General features: G+C 33.6%; 1 protein-coding gene across 3 annotated transcripts in view; it reads right to left on the bottom strand.

Moving 5' to 3' along the window:
• LOC106134692 (protein tramtrack, beta isoform) overlaps window positions 1-23499 on the bottom strand; it is a 44026-nt gene that overhangs the window by 7183 nt on the left and 13344 nt on the right. For 2 of the 3 annotated variants that reach the window (XM_013334796.2, XM_013334795.2), the window contains exons 2-6: window positions 11655-11815; window positions 10586-10777; window positions 9482-10154; window positions 8488-8681; window positions 8196-8282 (exon numbers count right to left, since the gene is read on the bottom strand). In XM_013334796.2, coding sequence (XP_013190250.2) covers window positions 8196-8282; window positions 8488-8681; window positions 9482-10154; window positions 10586-10777; window positions 11655-11815 — 1307 coding nt within the window. Of the gene's footprint in view, window positions 1-49; window positions 5870-6119; window positions 6550-8195; window positions 8283-8487; window positions 8682-9481; window positions 10155-10585; window positions 10778-11654; window positions 11816-23499 lie in introns of those variants that run through there. The other variant, XM_060945800.1, reaches the window with a different exon arrangement.

Genomic DNA, 23499 nt, shown 5'->3' with positions numbered 1-23499 from the left:
TATACATACCTATTTACGTACATTGCAAGGTCGGCCAATGAAAGAATAGTTCTGTAATGATTGTAGAGCTTTTATTTGTCAAAATTGTATTTTTACAGCTATGATATGCTTATATTTGTTTCAAACGTTACAATGATCAACAGCGTCGGGTCTCTTGTAAGACTGCTGTACAATTGACAAAACATTACACCATTTTGATCCTCATTCGTTCTGATATAATAATGGTAGGTACTGTAACTATTTTAACAAAACTGTACTGCTCTTTGTTACAACATTATGAACTATTAATGTTAAGGCAAAACAGATTTATCTAATCTAAAACGTCAACAATGAATGTTAAATAAAACAGCTTAAGGAAATAAAATTGCCACTTCGTTTGGAGAAGAAATGGCAATGTTTAAGCTCTATAAATAAAGTGGACCTACGTTATTTGAACTTGTGCAGAATATTATTTGTATAGGCATAATATACAAACATTTAGGCCGAAGATATTTGGAATATTTTAATAACATTCATACATTCAGCCGCCTTTATATATTATGCCTATTTAAATCAATATAAGTCGCGAAAGTTAAATCTAAATAATTTATAATAAAAACATTATAATTATTAAAACAAGTTGTACCAATATACAATAATTAATACACCTACAGGAACTTAGAAAAATTGCAATATAAGTTCTATATTTAGGTATGCCACTTAAAAATGGTATGTTTATTACTAATAACCGGTCGCGATATGTCGCGTAATCGCTCGAACGATCTTCTTGGACGAAACTTAACAACGCTACGTTGATATACTATACAAAAAATAAATCTATTGAAATATTGGTCACGAAAATAATTTTGCACTGGGTGTTCATTGCGTGATCACATCACGAGATTGGAATGCGCTAACTACGGAGGCCTCGACTTGCTGCAAACAAACTAACCGGAGACGACTGCGCAAGTCACATATCATAACGCAACTTACAATTTTCACCATAAAAATTACACTTTTTCTCTATACGCTACATATACTATGTATATTCCGTGATTTGCAGCCTTTATATAAGTCTTGTATAGGCAAGAGGCACTCTAAATATAAAACTGTGGTCACAATTTATAATATAAAAATGAATCTACGTCGTAACTATTTCAACACATGAAATATTTCGTGCTAGTGTTCTCTTAAAGTTATCATGCTCTGTAGGTACTCAAAAAAGGAATATCTACACAAAGTTGAAATATAATATATATTAGTTTATTTGTGCTAACGGCGTGAACTCTGCGGGGACGTGGCAGCAACTGGCTAATGTTAAAATTTGAATAACTGCACTTGGGGACCGTATAAACTATTGCTCATGTATGTTACAATAAATCCTTCAACAACATTCACCATTGCTTATGTACAAAACACGTTAATACATAGAAATATAATCCTATCAATATCATTATTATTTCATAAATATTATTAATTCATAAATAGTACCTCTGAAAGTTAGGAAACAAAATAGTATTTCAAACTGCATTCTGTCTACTATAAAAAACTATTTTGTTAAAACTTGTAGAAATTTGTTAAATCGTATTAACCATTTATTATTGCTATTATTTCTGTAAATAGTATATATTCAATCTTTCTTAAAATAAGAAGAGGAACATTAATCAAGGTTAAATATTGCTCTAATGTATGGTAACGTTTGACTCCGAAAAATAAAAAGAGTGCAGCTTTTCAAATAGCAACATCCTTGTCTCATTATTTTAAATATTTTATAAACTGCGTTTTTGACAAAAACTCATCTATAGCTCCGGGAAGTAGCGCATCTACCAATCTATCATCTAAAATGCATTTACACGTGTGATTTTAACAATAGTCCAACATTAAAATTATTTCTTCATTAATTTACTCCAAAATTTTCTAGAACTTTATACAGAAATTTATTGAATAAATCAAAAATACATATCAGTACTTATTATTTTTACTTAGGTACTGGCAGTCGACAAATAAAAATTAAACACGCATTGGTTTATATGGAATGTTTGTGTGGATTAAAACTTTTTATGACCAGTATAAACCGCGCACTCTTCAACTACCATAATATAACAAACGATAATATTGTTAAATTCTTTGAAACAATTTTGACGGAGAGTTAACCGTACATAGTGTGTGGAAGATGTTCCTAAGGACACTACATATCATTATTTCAATATTTATTACTTTTAACGTTCCACAGAAAATAAACAATTTTAGATATGCCATGGCACCCTCGGCTTTATATGTTTTGTGTACATTGAATCTTATTTTACAAATTATTTCCTAAACATCGGTGGCTATTCAAGATATAGTCATATCTCTTTAATTCTGGAATTATTGACGGAATGTCAGGCGTTAATTGGCCACAAGACAAGAAGGTAAGTACAGAGCAGAGATACACTTTGTTTTATTTGTTTTAGTCGATTCATACCCATATTAAACATGACAAAATTTTCATACATTGTTTAAAACTTAAAGAAAGAATGAGATCTGTCAAAATATAACACGAAAATAATTCTAATTAAAACTACACAGTAACTGTTATCAGCTACACATAGTATATTTTGACCCATTTAAGTTCAGTTAAGTTTAAGGTGTTCTCGTCGTAATAATTAAAAGCGTGTTTATATTCAACCAGACTGGTCTTAAACTTAAATTTAAATCTGAGATCAAATTTTAAATCTCCCAGATGTTGCATTCTTACTACATATATATCACAGTTCTTTTCTTATATTATCATAATACTTTCAATTTAAAAAAATCCAAATAAACCGATTCTTAAGTTTCTAATATAAAAACGCCTACGTTCAAAAACCTATATAATAATTATAGATATGAAATTCAAATAAAATATTCCTTCATAGCCTTAGAATTTTGACGCATATAACATGATTAAAACAGAATAATATAAATTCATACGTATTATAATTTCAAAGATATAGTATGATATGTACCAAAATTTTATGATTTCAGACAGATCTATAAACTAGCATAATCAAATAGAAAACATTTTTATTTCTCATCATCACACTTGTATAAAACAATGCACACACATTTATTGGCCTGAGGGTACCGTGGTCAAATCAGAACTTTAAAATAATTTACGAAGAAAACTTACAGACTAAAGTGAGCCAACGATCTATCAGTTCCAAATCAAAGCTTTAAATATTATCCTTGTGACGTTGGTTAGCTTTTCACGAATAGGGGCGTGAGTGGAAATATACTGAAAAATGATTAATAATAAAAATTAACTTTGTTATTTTCTTTATTCTTCAAGAATTTGGAACACGTCCATGTTTTAAATAATGTTCCCAATATCTTGAGTCCTAGGACCATCGGTTTATATTTTTAACTTGTAAGAAGTTGGAGTATTTAAAAAAAAAAGACTTTGTTTTAGTAGTGTATTGTTTTTTCTAACTATTATCGTTACGTGAAAATGTAATTTAAATCAGAAAATGTAATTTTCTAGAAATATCTTCATATATCCCTAATTATGTCGATTTTCCTTTATTTTCCACGCACTTCTGATGGAAAGCTAACCAATATGATAAACAGTAGAAAACGAATTATTACAATTCGACTGCTAAATGTCGGAAATTAAAGTGTATTGTGATCCGTAAAATATCCCTGTATTAGACTCTGTTGAATTTATTGAACACATCATCCGTTTCCTCAAACCCTCTGTCAATCAAATGTAGAAAAAATACTAGCCCGATGTTTTATTACAATTAACGACGGTAACTACATTTCATAAACAAAGCGTTTGTATTCACTTGGATAATTAAATGGCGTTGTTCTGTAGTATGAAAATAGATTAAAAACTTTATACATATTTATTTATTGATACTATGCCCCTTCCATTTAGAACCGCACTCATTACCAAAATAATGATTCTTGCATTCATATTTTAAAATTGGCATAAGGAGCATAGTAATAAACAAAACAGAAGTGATACAGCGTTCGTTAAAGCTTTGATTTCCATAATCACACTTCACATACCTCCCCACGCTTCTCAAGTACAGAACTACCGAAGCATTATATCCTAATAAATTTCCTAAAAATCCGACATTACCAAACTATATGTTATTTACATTTATATGTCATAATATTGCTTTTGAATTACCTCAGGGGAGCGTGCGTCGTAACTTCGAAAGACATAAAATTAGTAAAAATCTCAAATCCCTAACTTTTTAATGATTACGATCTATATTGAGTGCATATTTTCGTATGGTCTCTAGTAATTATAATTAAAGCACTCATTATCAATCTTTAATTTGGTTTATAAAATCAACTCTGCGATTATTCATGCTACAATAAATACACAAGTCTCTAAAGGTTAAGTCAGTTCTAAGGTAATACGATATTTTACATTTTTTTAAAGTCGAAAAGCTTTGAAATGGCAACCAAAAAAGTAATTTTATGAGCTCATTATCTATGTTTGAATAACATTACAGAATGTGGCGCATTTTTTAGATAATTTCGTATTAGCAACAAGCGGCGATCGTAATTGATAACAATAATAATTAATAACATTATATCGGTGTGTAACAACAACAACACTGCCCTTATATATATAATGTTTAATTTTTTTCATCTGTACGAAAAATCATAATTTTACTATGTTACCAACTAGATTAGCCAACTCGAGAAATTATCTAGCGAATAACGCGAGTTAAAAACAAACAAAGTCTACATAATCTTTGCCCAAATTGGAAATAAAACATAAGTAAGAAGTTTCACTTCCCTAGCTAACTTTGGCTATGCCGTTACAAGACTCGAGAACCGAGACTCCAATTACATTATCTAAAGCGTAAAGAAAGCACCTAATATTTGAAAACGTTTAAAAAGCATAAGAAACAAAAAAACTAATATTGACGCTGAAATAAATCGAAGATTAAACCACTTTAGTGTGTCATTTATCTATTAGTGAAATATCAAATATTATTCATATCATTCAGATCACAGTTGCGGCGTTTAAATCACATTCTTAACTAATTACAACATATTGTCCTTCTTTTGTTCATTCGACTATCACTTCTCGCTGGCCATTGACTAATTCCAATAACAACCCGCGTCTATACAATTGGAAAACAACGTGGTCTGGAAGCTAAAGGTGGAGTGAAAACATAATAATAAATTATAACCAAGAAATATTAACAAAGTATTACATTTTTTAATTTGATCTAATGCGTTAATATTTCTATGAGAAAAGAAATGATAAGTACTCTCTCTTGGTTGGTACAATTCATTTTAAGTCTTTTTTTGAGATATATTCTCCACATAATTTAAAGTTTTGAGTAAATTTCTACATTGGAAAAGGCTCTTATATTGTCAATATTAAATAACGTACTTGTGACAAAAATATGGGAGCATATCGCAAAACAGTATTGGCACATGCCCAGTTATTTGTTATGGCAACAACTATTTTAAATACTTATGATGCCTTTATATTCAATTTTTCAGTCTGTTCATTTATTGGCCACATGCAAAGAGAGCAAATCGCTATAACATTAATAATGAATGACCAGGATACTAATGTTAATTATATTGCACAGACTGACTTAAAACTTTAATATTTTTTTATTTAATATATTGTGTAGTAAAATGCCACTCTACGTTCAGTTTGCAGTCCCGTCTTTTTCCAATGATAGGCACTGTTACTGGTAAATATATCCACATAATTAAGCACTATACACATCCCATACTCATTGGTGTGGGCTTTCTTCCTCTGTGTCGACTGGACTCGGCGATAAAAACTTACGCGCGTATTTGGGGTAGTGAGTTTTCTCGTGAGCTTTTAATATCGTCGAACGGGAAAATGTCTTCCCACATAATACACACCGAAATGGCCGCTCACCTGAAAATTATTTTTTTTTATCAATCAGGAACCCATAAAATTTTACATCAACCATTTTTTTTGATATCAATAATTTTTTCTATGGTTTAATTATGTTTAAATATCATGGTCGCTCTTTATAAGAGTAAGAATTTGAGTCATTTACATATAAAAAGCCCATAAACGAAAATTGATTTCAAGAACTGAATATTTTATATTTTAACTTAGTGTTTTGATTCCTTTTATAATAATAAGAAGAAGTGTAACTTACCCGTATGAACTCTACAGTGGTCTTTCATATGATGTCTCAACTTAAACGCCTTGCCACAAAATTCACACTTAAAAGGTCTGTCACCCGTGTGCACTGGTAAATGTGCTATTAACGAAGAAACATCTGGAAAACTCTTGCCACAAAACTTGCACAGCACTACATTGCCAGGTTCCATAGGGCCGATATCCAAGTCTATTGGGGATTCTTCAGCTGGCATGCTCATGTAAGTTGGCTCACTGAACTGTCCTATCATAGGTAGACCCATTGGTCTAGCTAACATGGCATCACGATACTTCAACGTGTCTAGCGTATGCGTCGTCAGTATATGTCTCGCCAATTTGCTCTGATGGGGAAACGCCGCGCCGCAGTGTATGCAAGGATATCCCCTCTCCCCTTCCTCAATTCGCACCCTACCGGACCCATCGTACTCCTGCAACCACAAAAAAGAACATCAACTTCTTTTTTCTCTTGTTCCATTTACACGGACCATAATGTGTGCAATATCTCTACCACTACTTTCTAAATTGAGATGCAGTCTCTTTTTATTTTAACTTTCCACTATCTAATTAAGAAGTTGACGCTCATTTTTGCCCAAAAATGTGCAGGAGTGACCCGGGAGCTGGCTACGCGTAATGCCTTGTTGTTTAGCAACGCGCACGCGTACGAATACTGTTCGTGATACGTTTGCATGTATATGGCCAAAGTTAAAAATAAAAATTGCCCAAAATATATATCAAACAAAATGAATGGATATAAAAAATGATGGCCAACAAAATGAAGGTCAACTTCTTGACAGCAAGGCATAGTACTCGATGTTCAAAATAGCGCAGCATATCAAACAAGCATGCATAGTAAATTAATTGTCACATAAAAACATCAATAACTAAACAACTTATATTACTTCCTAATTTATGTAGTGGGTGTGTGTGAGATAATATTGAGATATACCACTTTAAATAGGTTGTATGTATTTTAAAATACCAAAAGATTTTGTTCTTTGATTACATTTCATATGAGCTTGTTATTATTGTCTCATTTTATACTCAGAGAAGTATCATAAGAACATAATCTTTTGGTCAATATCCACTTAATGGCATAAGACTTATCATAAATCTTTTATTTATGATGTAGCATAGAGACAAGTGATTATTCTATAATACTCAACAATTAGTAGTCTACAAAAGGATGCATATAAATTAAAGCATTGTAAGACAGTTGTGTGTTAAAATAAATATAGAAATCTATGGTTATTTGAATAATATAAATTCAACCTTTAAAAATAAAAAAATCTGTCTTACAAAGAATCTTGAGTATAAAAAAGAAAGCAAAATATTTTTTTAAATTAAAATAAGTTTTATGGTCTTTCAATTACAAGAACACAACAAAGAACACATGCAAGTTTAAGCAAATGCTACACATCAAATTTTATTCACTATTAAATATCAGAGTTGAGTAAATAAAAATGTGTTTTTCACAGAGATAATGTGATACTACAATTGATTACCCAGAAACATTACCCTGAATTGAGGGATATATACCATATCTATTTCCTATCTGTTAACTATGTTAGGACAAACTTTACTAGACCAGTAAGCAAAATAATGACTGATGCAGCAATAAATATGTTCTTACTTTTAAATCTTAATGCCATATATCAGAATTTTCCAAAGTTCATGAAATAATTTCTCTAAGAAAAAAATTACATTACAAATATGAAGATTAAAAAAAAATTGTTGTGACGCACTTGTAAAATTTAATTTTAAATGATATTGCTGTCAATTCTCAGAACACAGAGCACTCATATCTACAACATCGATATTACACATAAAACCTAGGCTAGCTACACCACAAAGGTCAATCTGTAAGAATCATCTTGTAACAATTTGTAAGAATGTATTTAATATATGATGAGAATGTATTTTAAAATTCTTGTTAAAATTATATTGTTCATGAAAATCTGGTATCATAACCATGCTTGCATCAATTTTTATTTACTAACATGTTTTTCTTGCAAGTTTGACATTTATAACCTTTGTGATTTTGACCACCCCGGAATGTACTATATAATGCACATACCGTTTCATGTTGCATCCTGTACTCTGAAGACGATTCACCTCCTTTATCTTCATTACTGCGATCCCAATCAATTTCTTTTTTCAGGGACTGAAACATTTAAGGATGTGAATTTTATTTTACTTATTAAAATGCTTCACTAAAATGATGATAGCGAAAAACAAAATGAACAATTTGGGCAAGCTGACAGATGTTTTTTTAATGGCTTGATTTAATGTATGAATGTAAATTTTATACACTTAAGTGCTTTTTAAACGTAAATATGGCAATGATTATCACCAACGAAAATACATACTAAAGGTACTTGTTGAACTGGAGGAAGTCCAGAGGGTCCGGCAATGGGCTCACTCCGTGGGCTTGGTAGTGAAGGATGAGATGGATGGGGCAAGCCAGGATGTGGTATAGCATTAAGAACACTTAGTCTGTCCACTGGGGAGTATCTAGCACCCAGGACACTGCTGCTATGACTGTTTATGGTCATGTTTATACCTGAAACATATAAAGTCAAAAGTTTCTTAAAGTGTTACTGTGCTTTTCAATTGGTATTGAAATATTTGGCTTTATAACTCTTTTTTATTTTATAATTACTGTTTATTTCCCTGAAAGTGCATGTATTCACTGTTTCACATGCATTGGCAAGTAATAAAACTAAAAATTATGCTCTCTTGTAATTTAGCGTGCACCAACTTTGGCCTCATCTTGCTTACCATCAGGCAGATTGAGGTCAAACGCAATCAAATTATTGTAAAAAAATAATAATAATAAGTGAAATAATTATGTGTCATTATTTTTATCAACTGGCATTATTTTACAAACTGGTTATTTTATTTTTCGTATGAAATAGGTATGTACCTAAACTAAATTATGTGGTCAAAAGTCCAACTGAGTAAAGTTTACTCAGTTGGACTGTGGAGTTACACAGAAACAGTTAAAAACTTACTTAGCCCATGAATCTCTTTTATTCAATGTATCGAAAAGCATTACTTTTGTGCGAATGAAGACGCTCTCTGTATTGTGCTCTAAATATATAGAGCTCAATAGAAATATAAATTGATTCATTATGATGGTAATAATAAATATTTTTGTAAAACAATTGGCAAATTGTTTTGCAGGCCGCAAAACAAACATTTTCCCAAAATGTTCTATTTTCCCAAAGCAACTGACAGTTAACAATGACAATATTACAATCATTCGTTGACGGTTGACTTTTGCAGTTTCTGTTCACAGGCACAGTTAAAAAAAATAAACAGCCAAAGCTTATTTTTATAATTGTAAAGAATTATGCTTACCCATGTTATCATTCTGGGCGCCATTGGATCTTATCGACACAGTATCATCCTCTGGCGACGAAGACCGCATCGGTTCGTCAGGCGGTTCATCTTTTGGTATCGGTGGATGCGTAGTTGTTGGCGTATCAATAGCAACTTCGGGCCTAAACCGCCTTACAGAAAGTAATGGGGATATTCTTGGAGGCGACGCTTCAGATGCTTCTCTTCCGTCTCGTGTTTCACGAGCATCTCGCAAGTCCCTCGGATCTCGAACGTCACGTAAGTCTCGAGGTTCGCGAATGTCTCTTGTCTCCCTTATTTCTCTGTGATCTCGTAGTTCCCTTGATTCTCTCAAATCTCTAGGTTCTCTGACGTCACGAGGGTCTCTGTGCTCTCTAAGATCACGCAATTCTCTGTCTCTTTCTCTATTTTGCCGTGAATCTCTGGGTTCACGTGACTCACGCCCATGGTTATCTCTTGGATCTCCCTCTTTGCTTTCTCTCTCACGCGATTCACGTGAGTCTTTTGTGTCTCGTCTTTCCTCTTTTTCCCTATTTTCTCTACTGTCCAATCGTTCATGGAGTTCTGTGTTCTCTTTTTGGTCTTGGGGTTGACACTCTTCCATTGGTTCAGAGACGTTTCTTGCCTCAATACCAGCGGCGCTTAGCGTCGTCATTTCAGCTAATCCTTTTACCTGAAATATAGCAAGTAACTATTTTTAGTCATGTCTCCATAATAAAAATTTGCATTCGAATGGATGTTATAAAAAAACTGAATAAAATTGTAACAGGAGCAAAAATTTCTAGCTCCCATGGCTCAAAAGATCGATTTTTTTGCTCTAGTTATTTCTAGCAGCTCCACCCTCCTCAAAATAATGCTCGTTCCCATAAGAATTTCCAAAAAAAGTTGTCAATATAATAACTCCCTACCTATAATCACATCAAAATTGATCAAGCCTTGAAATCACAACCGAGACCGAGACCGAAGTAACTGTGGATATAAGTAAGTATAAAATTTTGGGATTAAAGGTAAGAAGTATGAATTTGGGTTGTAAGCTTTCTAATTTTTATTATGACCTGGTATGGTATTGGAACCGGGTGGATTTTATTTGAACACTACGATTACCTGAAGACTTTCAGCGGTTTTGAGCAGAGCAGGCAGCTGGCAGTACTGCACGTTGACTTCGCCCTTGTACATGAAGTCTACAAGGGTCCGCAATTCCTCTAAGCCCACGTCTTTGAGAATAACGATGGGGTGACGGGATGGGTGGTCAACGAACAGCGACCGGAAGTAGGATGAACACGCGGACAGTACAACCTGAAATGTAAGATTTTTTTTTATTGGAGGATTTTGTCAAATGTCTTTGCTTGCCTTCCCTCCGGAAAAGACGATATAAATTAAATAAGTATTTATATAAGTGCCGCAACAAATGGAGGTGCATCGATAGGCCGCATTATCCAAAAAAGACGCATCGTCATAAAACCACGACCACTCTGTCAAGAGTGAACGACTGAGGAGGAGGATAAGTGCCTAGTATGTACTTTTTAAAAAGAATCATATATTTAGCGTTGTTCCCGATTTTATGCTCTCTTTGGCAAGAATCCCGTGGTCCATTATGACTACGATCTTTTGAGGTGTTGCGGGTTAAGAATGCAATTACAAGGAGCTTAATATCCCTTCTGCTTTCAGTGACGTTACATAAAAACAAAGAGGTTACTTGCACTATGAAAATACTCCCTTAGTTCGAACGATTGGAGTTTTTCCGATTTTTTTCATCACCTATTTATATCTGTAAAACTCATGGAAAATAAGAATACCTAAATGACCATTCGTTAGGTATTAAATACAATTTAAAACACATGTTACTACGGCCATTAGTTTTAAGAAAGTCGAGTAAGTAACAATGTAAGTAATTAATGATGTGTGTCGTATTTTTCTACACATGTACATCAATACACGTGCATCTCACTAAATTACCTATCTTCATAGAAGATATTCAAGTTTACATGATTGAACATCAATAAAATGATTTATAAGCACATAAGAAAATAATTATGACAACAATTTTTTTTTTAACTTTAAGGCAAATGTTTTAGACTCACAAAAAGTACAAAATTCACAATTCATACACAATTATGGAGTGGTCTTATTCTTAAGTGACGGGAACCACACGGAACTAATAAATTAAAAATACCTTATGAGCCCTTATGGAGGCACCTTCGGAGCAGGCGAGCGTGACGTCCACCAAGCTTTCGTCGTGCAACAACTGGCTGAAGACTCCCAACAGGTTGCTCTGATGATTGTTCCACCTTAGGCAATAGTGCTCACTTCCCATGTCTGAGCTAGCTCCCGCCGCTGTAAATAAATATTACTTATGTTATATTATCGTTATTATAAGTACTACATCTATGGCGCAGCCGTTGTGCTCTTGTCTGTGACACCGAAGGTCCCAGGGTCGAATCCCGGCCAGAGCATGATGTGAAACTAACTTTCTCTGATTGGTATTTAATGTGAAATATAGTATCGTTGAGTTAGAATCTTTTAACACAAGTTTCGAACTTACTTCGAGGCTTACTCAATTTGTGTAATTTTGCCGTATTATTTATTTATTTTAAACATAAGAGAGTTATGTGCATCGTATCTCGTAAAACTGACTTTTGGTGCAGCAATGTGCTGCAGAGGGTGGCCATGGGAACAAAAATGTTGAAAAGCCACAAATGAAGATGGACGAGGAAGGACGAAAAGGAAGGAAGGATGAAATAATAAAGGTCGAGGCACAATTGAACTTTAGGTAAGTAAGTGCCCAAAGTAGAAGGGATTGGAGGACAAAATATTATAAGAGGAGTAAAGACAAAAGATTATGATATCGTGGCAAATAGAAAGATGTATTCTCTTCATGTTTATTTTTATTAAAAAAAACTCTTTAAGTAAGTATAGCTTTGCCGACTAAGTGTGTGACAAATCCTGCGTAGTTCGTAGTATACGCACAAGTAAATGTATGAAATTTCACGCTACGCGTTCACACTGCCTGATATATTAATAAACACTTCTCTTCTTCATACAGAATTTCTGGCCTTGGTTATCTATCTCGGTCTACATCGTTCTTTAAAATGCCTTCTTTGTTTTATCATTATACACTTTTCTAGTTGCATTCCCAGTTGTTGGCTCCAAAACTCAAAATTCACCATGTCATTACATTAGCTAAATGCTTTGCAATAGGTACCTAGGTACCTACTTCGTCAAGTGTCTGTCTAAACTTATTATTTTCCTTGGGAATTTAGTAATTTAAAAGTGCTTTTGTTTCTGGTAAACTTTAATCTGATTCTAGCTAACCCCAGAACCTGAGTCTAGCCAACCCCAAAACTAATTCTTCTTTACAAAGTTTGAAGGTTTACTTGTTAGGATGCCGGTTAAAATTGCAAATGCGAGCACGTGTAAGTACTAAAATGTTATCGGGGCGAGGCTTATTTTATACACGAGTATTTAGAATCACTTATCAATTGACTTGTACACTGAACGCATACATACCTACCTACGCACCGCGGTCGATATGATTATTTTCATTATAGCGAGTAAATATAAATGAATTTGATAAAAATCTAATTAAAGTTGCTTAGGAAAAAATATTTTTATTTGAAACAAAAAGAAAAATTGTTTGAAATATGTTATTTAGAAATTCTACACTACAATTTTACTGCTACTTAATCAACACAAGTAAGTACAGCAGTAGATATGTTTACTAGGGACTCCTTACCGAAAAATTGCTCATTATCTTCATAAAAACTTTTTCATAACTTTTCTTTACAATAATTTTGAAAACTTTTCAAACTAATTAGGTAGATACCATTTAATACCTTTGAAACCTCACATTCATAACAAATGCAAATACTCGTAAATTATTTTATTTTGTAAAGACTAAAGTTAAATAGGATACAATAACATACCAGTATCCCAATGGACTTCATAACAAAGCATTATATTCTCCAGTGATTTTGACTTTGTGCACACGCACCCAAGGCGTTAATTACTGCATTTACACGTTCAAGAGCCGGAACTGTCAGATTTGCTAATGAGTACAAAACGGCACTGCCGTATTATTTCATATTCTGCGATTACCGTTTCGCGCCTCCACTCGCTTTGATAAATATAGGCGCGAATGTATCATTTAGATGTAGGTGTATGTATGCGAGCAGGCGAGCACGCGTGCGCCGCGACGCAGCGCAGTCAAGATCAAGGGCGTGCGATTGCGCAAGAGTTGGCGGTCGCACCGCACTGCAATTCGTGTGATGTCATCGGCGTCTGCGCCTCCCCACCTCTCGCCTCACGCACGCTCACACCCGTTTCAAAGGCCGCGGACGTCGAATTCTATTTTTAATTTTTTGACCATACTAAATGATTCTAGCCTAATAGCCTGTACAGTTACGACTTTAAGCCATTCTGTGCAAAATGAACTTAAGTCATTAGCAACTGAATACATTTTAGTTAAGTCTTCTATTTGAATTCCCAATTCTATATAACGTCCGTATAAAATACGTAGGTAAGTTAGAATTTATTTTCAGTTATTTTGCGGTTTACACCAATGACTCTTCATTAAAATGTAGATATTTATCGCTTGCACGTGTAGCTAACATTGTAGAGTAGTAAATGTTTCAAGAAAAATTACAGGTAGGTATTATTTTTTAAATTTTAAAGTTAGTAACTCAACACCCATGCAATTACAATTAACTAATGTCTTCTTCTTTTCTTCATGTAGCTGCAGAAGGAGCACTTAACTATCACGTCTATATTCCTAACGGGTAGACAGAGCCAACAGTCTTGAAAAGGCTGATAGCTGTTTGGCTTAATGAAAAAATTGAAAATCAAATATTGACAGGTTGCTAGCCCATCAACTTAAAAAAATCCTAAATTTATAAGCCTATCCCTCAGTCGCCTTTTACAATATTCATGAGAAAGAGATGGAGTGATCCTATTATTTTTCTGTTTTCTATAATACTACATCCTCCAACTAAACTATATTAATCACTAAGAAAAGCTTCTACAATACCTATGAGGAGAATGTCAGGCAGGCAACCGGCGAATATAATCATTAAACCGCATATAATAACATAAGCTCTTTTTATTGGACCTCTGGCTTTAAATCACACTGAGATTTAATGATGATAATGTAGTTGTTGTGGGTGGGTTTTATGAAATACCCATAACTCTAACTGCATGAACTTTATAAACTGAAAACGAGTGAAAAAATCATAGTGTGTATCTGTGCTTCTCTTTCCATGTCGATTATTAAATTCAATCAAGATAAAGGCTCATAGACATAAGATTCTTCTTTTAGACGATGGATTGGAAATCTTGGAAATCTGAATTTCAATTCCATTACCAAGCAATCCAGCTGAAGGTGGCCTCTCTTTTCGAGGCTGTTAGCTCTGTCTACCTTGGAAGAGGAACACCTTTGCTTGTTTTCCTAAAGGAACAAGTCTTCTGCGCGCTACATCTCTGTCCCTTAGTTCGTTTTTCATTTTTATTATTTGATAATATAGCCCAATATAACGATCTTCAGCTTTCTATCTGACGACACCTTTTGTACAATGCTATCGTAAGAATCTGCCTCGGCATATTAATACGAATTTCTTTAGCTAGCTCTTCGAACTTATACGGAAAATACAAGTAGGTATTAGTAGTATAGTTTGTTTAAGCATCACCACAAATTATTCAAAAACTTTTTCTATGAGTTTAATTTTTTTCCGAACAATAGTTTATTATATATGTATTTTATTAAATGGTGATGGGTTCAAATTTAAATCATATGGTTACGTTGACCCCAAATGACGACTTTTGATGTAGTTATTCAGTAAACCTATATATTACTTAATTTTCTATGCAAATCCTAAAATTATGATTTTATCAAATAGAAAAGAAAATAAAAACAGACCCTTACTTAGACATTATAATATAACGGTTATAGTTTGTGAAAAATGTTTATTTCATAGCTACTTATTGAAAAATTCAATTTAAAGTCTATGTGATGTCACCAATAAACACCAACCAAAAATTTTACTTCCTCATCGTGAATTTCAAGTAAGTACCTAAACTTACTATCTATGTATTTTGAAACAAACACTAAAAACCATATTTCTCAAACCAAAATGTTAAAATATATTTCTCAAACCATAATTTAATGTGAATTTAAGGTGAATGACGATATTTTCATACACTACATATAGGTACCTATATATAAAATACACATATGTAGAAGCGATGATGCCAAACCTGTATTATCTAATCATTAGGCACAAGGAAATGACACTGAAATACCTGTAACTCTATAGGCTATGCACTGAGTTAAATCGTCTAAATAGACGCATGAGATGCGAACATGTAAACTAGTAAATTGTTAGGTACAAACGGCCATGCGTGACCTTCGTCACACAATAGTCGAGCTAGTGCATTAGGGAGCGCGCATATTACACACTGTGGGATGGTTAGTACTTTTTTATCTATATACATACATACATATAATCACCCTTGTAGTGGCAAACAGACCCGACCGTCTCGCAAAGACTGAAATGCCTGATTTCCCCAAAACTACCTGTCTGCGTTGTTGAAAATGCATCAATATATACCAAATTAATATTAGATTATTCTTAAACTTTAGCATTCCTAGTATAGCATTTATCCGAGCCCTTATAAAAGTACATTTATGAAAACTCTATCAGTTTTCATAAATGTACTTTTGACAGGTGCTACGTCATTATAACCTGTGTAAATTTCAGTGAACTCTGTTTGCACACATCTTTTTCATGTTTTCAGATTTACACAAGATTTTGCTGCCATAAGTCGCTTACAATCCAATGATTAATCTAGCGCTGACTCGTACAATCATTAACGAAAGTATTGAAATAATCATTTCCTACGTCGGTGTGACCTCAACTTTACTATGCAATACTCGTGCTACCGTGCTAAAATTAGGCCCACTACACACTTCACGACTCACATACATCTATGTTTACCATTGTGTGGTTAGCTAGGAGCATTTTTATAGCCTATATTAACCTTGACTGTTTAAACAATCCAACACGTTGCTAAGTCTAGATATATCACAAGTGCTGACATCTTCAACATCTTTACTTTGATAATTAGATCTAAGTATCCGAAATCAGGACAAGAAAAGACGATGGTTTTATTGTTTGGTACTTACGTACCAAGTTTAATTTAAATTCAAACTATTCTCATTTACTAGGTTCTATAGAATTCTCAGTTTACTAGTTAACCAGTTTTAAGTAAAATAATAATTAGTTAATCAATGCATAATAATAGTAACTAGAAATAAGTAAAATAAAAATGATAAAATATTTAAAAACTCTAATTTCAGAATAAGTAAACAATTGTTCGTTTTTTTAACTTAAAATTTTATTGAAATGAACGAACAGATTTCCTTTATTTCACAAAAGACATATCTTATTGTGTAATCTCCTTCAGGCAGCCTTCAAACCTTTTATAGCTACTAACCAATAAAGTAAGTGTGTATATATGTTTCATAAAATACTAGCGTTTGCCCGCGGCGAAACATAAGTAGGTTCCTTTCCTATATAGAATGCGCAATAAAGCTAAGGAAAGAAGGAAAAAAGGTACGAATCAAAAAGGTATGTACTTAGTAGAATCTTGACCTACGAAAGCTGGTGAAAGACCGTAAGATATAGCGTCGTATTCTGTTGAGAGGTCAGGTAGCCGGAGCACGCTAGATAAAGATTGGAAGGTGGTTGCACAAACGCACAGATTATACCGTGAAAATATTTTACGCTAAACAGGGAAAAATTAAATGATGAACTAAGAATATGAGTAGTTCTACGGATCATAAAAGCTATTACCCAAAGATTTCCCTCCCTTAAAAATTTAAACAAACTGTATCCTATAATAATTGCTTTAGAATTAAGTCAAACCGTGTCTACCTGTTCCTAATTTCAGCCCATTCCGTAAATCTAGTAGAGCATGAAGGAATAGTGTAACTACACACATACCTACTGCGGGCGCTGACACCTTCACGTCAGTTTATTTTTTTATGAAACCCCGCATTTGAATCATTAAATTTCCACCTATCATTGAGTTCTTTATAATCATCATAATTATATATTTAAGCAATAAAAATTTAACGCCTTCCAACTGCAATGTGAAACGTCACCGGCAAATATATCTAGGTGCCGATCAAATAATTTTAGAGCGTGAGCTGTGTACGCCGAGTAATGACTACATAACGATTAACTATCGCCAATAAAAAAATACCTGTTGGCACGATATAAAAAATTAAAACAATAACAAAAACACTAATAGATAAAGGTTATAAATAGCGTAGTTGGTAACATAGCGATAACAATCGTTTTTTAAGGGTCATCTTCAGAGGAGATGAGCAGTGTGGTAGCGGCCTTACATACACGCGCACTTCAACGCGAGCTGCGTGGGGATCAAGGTCATGCAAAATACCGCGTACCTACACAGCCCGCGATATCTTTGCACAGTTGCCTACCGATTGGCGAAATACGTAACGTCGGGGGAGCATCCGGTCGCGCCTAAATCTAATACACATATAGATCGTTGCACTCAAAGAATCAATATTGTGATTCAATGCCGATGTACAAAAATTCCGAATAGATACACTTATTTCCTTGATTTTACATATGGAATTTTCTAAGTTACCTTTAATGGAAGGTAGTTAGCGTGTCGCAAATAAACCATTTGTGTACATCTTCTTCTGTGTTTTAACAGACTTCAATAAAGGAAGAAGTTCTCATTTCGACTATTTTATGTAAAAAAGGCAAAAGTGACTGACTAACTGATTTATCAACGCATAGCTCAAACTACTGGACCGATCGAGCTCAAATGTGGCATGCACATAAGTGCTATAATGCAGTAGGCATCCGATAAGAAAGAATATTCGGAAATTCCCACAAGAACGAAGGATAACGTGACTTTTCGCTTTACGCGGTTGGAGCCGCGGGTGCTCTCTAGTCTCTTATAAAAACCAAAAATAATGTTAGTATTTTTTGTTGTCATCAGTTATATAATTTTTGATACCTATGTTTAAAATTAAAAATTTTGCAATATTTATATAATAATTTCATAGATTAGAAATATGGAGAAAGTGATATTGTGAAAATTATGCGATTTTGTCTTTTTAACAGTTTAAATTAATAAATAAACCGTAGGATATTTGGGAACTAAGGTAAAAAAATCGCCGCGTCACGCATTTTATATTATTTGAATTGTACTATCACTACTACGGGTAAAATTAACAACAAGTTACATTAGACAGACAGTGAAAAACATAGAAAAATAATTTTGATGATGTTTATTGCAATTTTATGGACGCCCATACAACACTAATTATAATATTACTCTGCCACTTGGTCTACGAAACTTACATTACACAGTAGGTAAAGTTGCCACTAGAATTCGCAACAGGACGAATATAGGTCATTCGCTATGTCAACAAGTGTTCATTTATTGTTCAAACTGCAAATAGTATGCATGGCAACGAATTGACTGCAAAAAATACATGCTACAATACTATTAGTAGATAAAATTAGACATTATCGTGACACAATTTCAACAATGCGCGCCACATAGAGTGCCAGTCTGGGCCAATCCTTACCTACCACGCATCTAAAGGCACCACTTGGCAAAATGCAATATTAGAATTCACTCTAAATAACCCTTTTAACTCACTCTAAATATAACCTTTACCATACGTAACAATAAAAATAACAATACAAAAGCTTTACATCTTTTACCGAATACTTTTGTGCTTTTATCGAGATTCAATCTGCCCGATGTTATGCAGGATGAGGTCTTAATCTCCATGCACATGGCATCGGCAGACACCTGTTAGCCAATAATATTGTTCTTTAAACAATTTCAAAGCCAGCCCACTGAGAAATATCTTCTAGCAGGGCACCATTATTAGGTAAATACGAAAAGTAAAGGCGGAGGCGAAGACGGTATCGTGATTTTATATAAACCTTGCCTTTGATATCCTGAGTTACACATAAAGGATCTTTTTTCCTTGCATAATGCCGTGTGGTTCCCGGCACAAATAGGAAAAAGAATAGGACCGTCTCTTTCCCCGTGGATGTCGTAAAAGGCGACTAAGGGATAGGCTTATAAACTTGGGATTTTTCTTTTAGGCGACAGTCCAGCAACCTGTCACTATTCGAGTCTCAATTCTATCATTGAGCCAAACGGCTGAACGTGGCCTATCAGCCTTTTTTTTAAGACTGTCGGCTCTGTCTACCCCGCAAGGGATATAGACGTGATTATGTGTATGTGTGTGTGTGTGTGTATGTGCATAATACTACTTACTAAGTGATAGATGTTGCACTTGTTTAACTATAAAATTTAATACGCATAAAAAATATAAAAATTATTATGAAACTGAGCTGTTCACGAATAATTTCAACGAATTATAAATTTTGCTACTTAATTCAGATGGTTCTCAATGCTTTAAAAGAATCTTAGACAATAACTAGGTATTTGACTGTGTTTTTAATACAAAGACATGCCCTTGTCAAATAAAGCTCTCACTAGTTTAAAATAATTTAATGCATTATAATTTGCGACATTTTATAGCAAATATTAGACGTTAATTTAATGTGAACTTGTCCAGCGAGAGACGCAATGCGTTGGTAGAGCATATGTTGCGCCCACGCATGATTTTTGTTAACCGTCCCTGTATCGACCGCTTAACCACTCATATTGTTTGGAATCCCTCTATCTTTATTATATGAGTGTTTTTCTAACTGGAATTTCGAAGTTTCATTGCGCATCAAAATGCTCCATCGTTACATCTAGAAGAATGTTCTAGATGTCAGCTAGGACACTTTGACTTACGACTAAAGTAAGTAAATAAATAATTAAGGCATTTGAAATGTGGACAGTATGATGTATGTTTGCTACTACCTTAATTCACAAAGTAACCAATGGGAAGTCCTGGGACATGTGATGCAGAAACACAAATGAGTGCCTTGGTGAGGCGTGAGTGATAGTTGGGTACAAGTTGGTGAAGCTGGTGGTGGTAAAAGGAAAAGGAAAGATGTCGTGTGCAAGTGTACAGGGAAAGAGATGAAATATGTTAGTATGCACAATTGACCAACCTTAAATAAATAGAGATACTTACTATAAAAAGAAGATTTAAATGAGTTACCAATTTACAAGCAGTTAAATATTCAATGTGGTGGCATAAACTACGTAACTGTATGTTACATCACATGCGAGCAAAAAACAGGCATAAAAACCTTCATTTGTTTTGTTATTTTTATCAGTGCATCTATAAAACTAGAAGCACAAATGTATTTTTAGTTTAGAAAGGTATGTCTGTCTGAGTGCGTACTAATTTTAAATAGCATTGGTTACCCGAGACTACATTCACCAGATAAAAGTCATTAAACAAAGATTATTACAGTGAGAAAAATTAAGTATATAATATAATAATCCAAGTGTCGCTTGATTTGTTCATTCTATCTGCGTGAGAAGTCCAGTCGTGTAAGCACCAGTTTCATTACAACTTGTACTTGCACAGGACTATGAAAAATCCAGAAAAAATTAATTCGATAAATAACAAGATAAAACTTAAATAAATAGGTATCCAAAACACATGTAATTTAAAAGATAGATTTCAATGATTGAATATAAAATATATTCGTGAGAATACACTAGGCGATGGCCAGGGAACGTAGGCGCGTCGACCTCCGCTTATGCGATTATGATTTTTTGCTTCGTCTGTGTTTTGGGAATCCCGATGAGGTTAGTTTAAAATTTTAAAATAAGAACTTTGTGCAAGGACGATGAAATAGTGAATACTGGCAACTAATGACCAGAGAACACACTTTGAAAAGGGATTGCCTAAAGCAACATACCTTGATAGAATCGGGACGTTCTAATGCAAAGGAGAAGCCTGCAAGAGAAGGTTGATGAATGTGGATCAAGCAAAAAAAAAGTGCAGAGATCGTCAAGCAAGTGAAAAGATGTATGCTCCGGATATCCGGAAAGGAGGCGTGATTATATATAATTTATGGAAAATGTAACTTACTTTATAATTCCAACAGAAAGTTTAATTTGTATTTTAAACGAAATTTGTATAAACTTTGTAAATTTACGTACATACATACTTATATACAATAAGCTCTTTATTCTCTACTGGGTGGGCAGAGCCAACGGTCTCCAGCTTTATGGTTTGATGATAGAATTGCTATTCAAAGAGTGCCAGGTAGCTGCTAGCCCATCGCCTAAGAGAAGAATCCCAAGTATATTAGCCTATGCCTTAGTCGCCTTAGTCTAAGAAGTGATAACAGCTTTGATTTCAATAAGTAATCTCCGAGGGCTATAAACAAAAAGATTGTATACAATTTCGATAAAAACAAAAAAAAATTCATGTCATATTACAAAATTGCAACTGTAGGTTGTATTGAAAGTTCTTATGAATAGTTCTACCGGAATTAGTATAAACTACTTACATTATATAATATTCTGATTGTGTAATTTTTAATTCATTTTTTTTTTGCAAATCACTAAATATATATCCATTGCACACATGGGTACCTATAACGAATTAAAACTATCTTTGGTTTCAACTCTGACTAGTCTAGACAGGTTTGACGCGCCAGACAAAAAAAAGGCATCCAAAATGTCTGTCTGTAGGTAGACATAGTTTCGTTTTTTGTTAGATATGCATTTCGATAGGCCTTGCTTTGTAGCGCGTCTGTGGTTCTAATATAATTCATTAATCTTCTCAAAAATTTCATTTGGAGAGTTCTTCTCATAACAGCTTTGTAATTTAAGTTTATAGGTTCTATTTAAGTAAAACAATTATGTTGTAATCTTAATTAGAAAAATAACATAAATTACACTTCAAAAGGAAAAAGGCATGATTAATAATACATAAAATCACGCCTTTCTCCATACATACGTATGTATTACACTTAAACCTCGTAATTCTTAAACTTAGTAATCTCGCATCCATATTGGTAAAAACTTACAAAACACAAAGCTCATTCAAAATTGAATGAAAGTCTATGTAAATTGTATATTGGAAGAAATACAATGCTCAAAGAATTTTCGAAGACAAGTTAAATAAGTGACATTGTAGAAAAATATTACCTATATAATACATCTCTACATATCCTCAATCGACTTAATGAGCAGGGCTGGGTATGATCTATTAGACGGACTTAAAATTCTAAATAAAGATACTTATTAAAGAGCCATAGCAAAAAAAATCCAGTCTCGACTTTAACGAATTAAAAAACGAATGAAAAACCTAGAAACTAGACCCGGCGAATACATATTTTTTTAATTTCACTTTGACATTCTTTAATTAGCAATAGATAAGCAAGCATGATATAATTTGATTAACCACCGGCCGTTAGACGCGTTGCATGTGGGGAGCTTGTGTTATTAGCAATTTATTTCCAAGGGGAACTCAGCAAAAGTGCAGAATTATTAGTTTTTTGCTATAATAAAAACTAGTTTGGATGCGATAGGTGATAACTGCTCTATTATAGATCGCTTGACTTCCATTAAAATGTAAAAAGGCAGGCTTTGTTGGGATTCACTCCATATTTGCTCAGTTTCTGTACTATCAAATGAAAGCATTTTGTCTTTAATAACCCTGTACATTTAGCCATTTGTAGCTTTTAGGCACAAAGTTAAGATTTAACAAGCTAGATAAAATAAAAACAATCAGACTACTAAAACTATCTGTAATCTATCTGCGAAAACTATACTTTACACTTTTAATGACTTCGTGAATCCTGTAAGTATGCAGGAGGTCAAAATCATAGACACTTGAATAACGTTGTTCAATAACTTAACTAAATAATACAAAATTACAAATCCAACTATCAAAAGGAAGAATAGATCACATGTTCAAGCCATCGCCTAATCAGGAACGGGCTATATCTTCGTTTTTACAACCTTGCCATGCACAACTTATATAATAGACGCCGGCAGACGCGTTTAATGTTTATGTATAGATGTGTGTATATGTGCATGTA

Source organism: Amyelois transitella, chromosome 9 (assembly GCF_032362555.1).
Source record: "Amyelois transitella isolate CPQ chromosome 9, ilAmyTran1.1, whole genome shotgun sequence".
Lineage (NCBI taxonomy): Eukaryota > Metazoa > Arthropoda > Insecta > Lepidoptera > Pyralidae > Amyelois > Amyelois transitella.
This window is presented reverse-complemented; position numbering and strand designations above follow the sequence as displayed.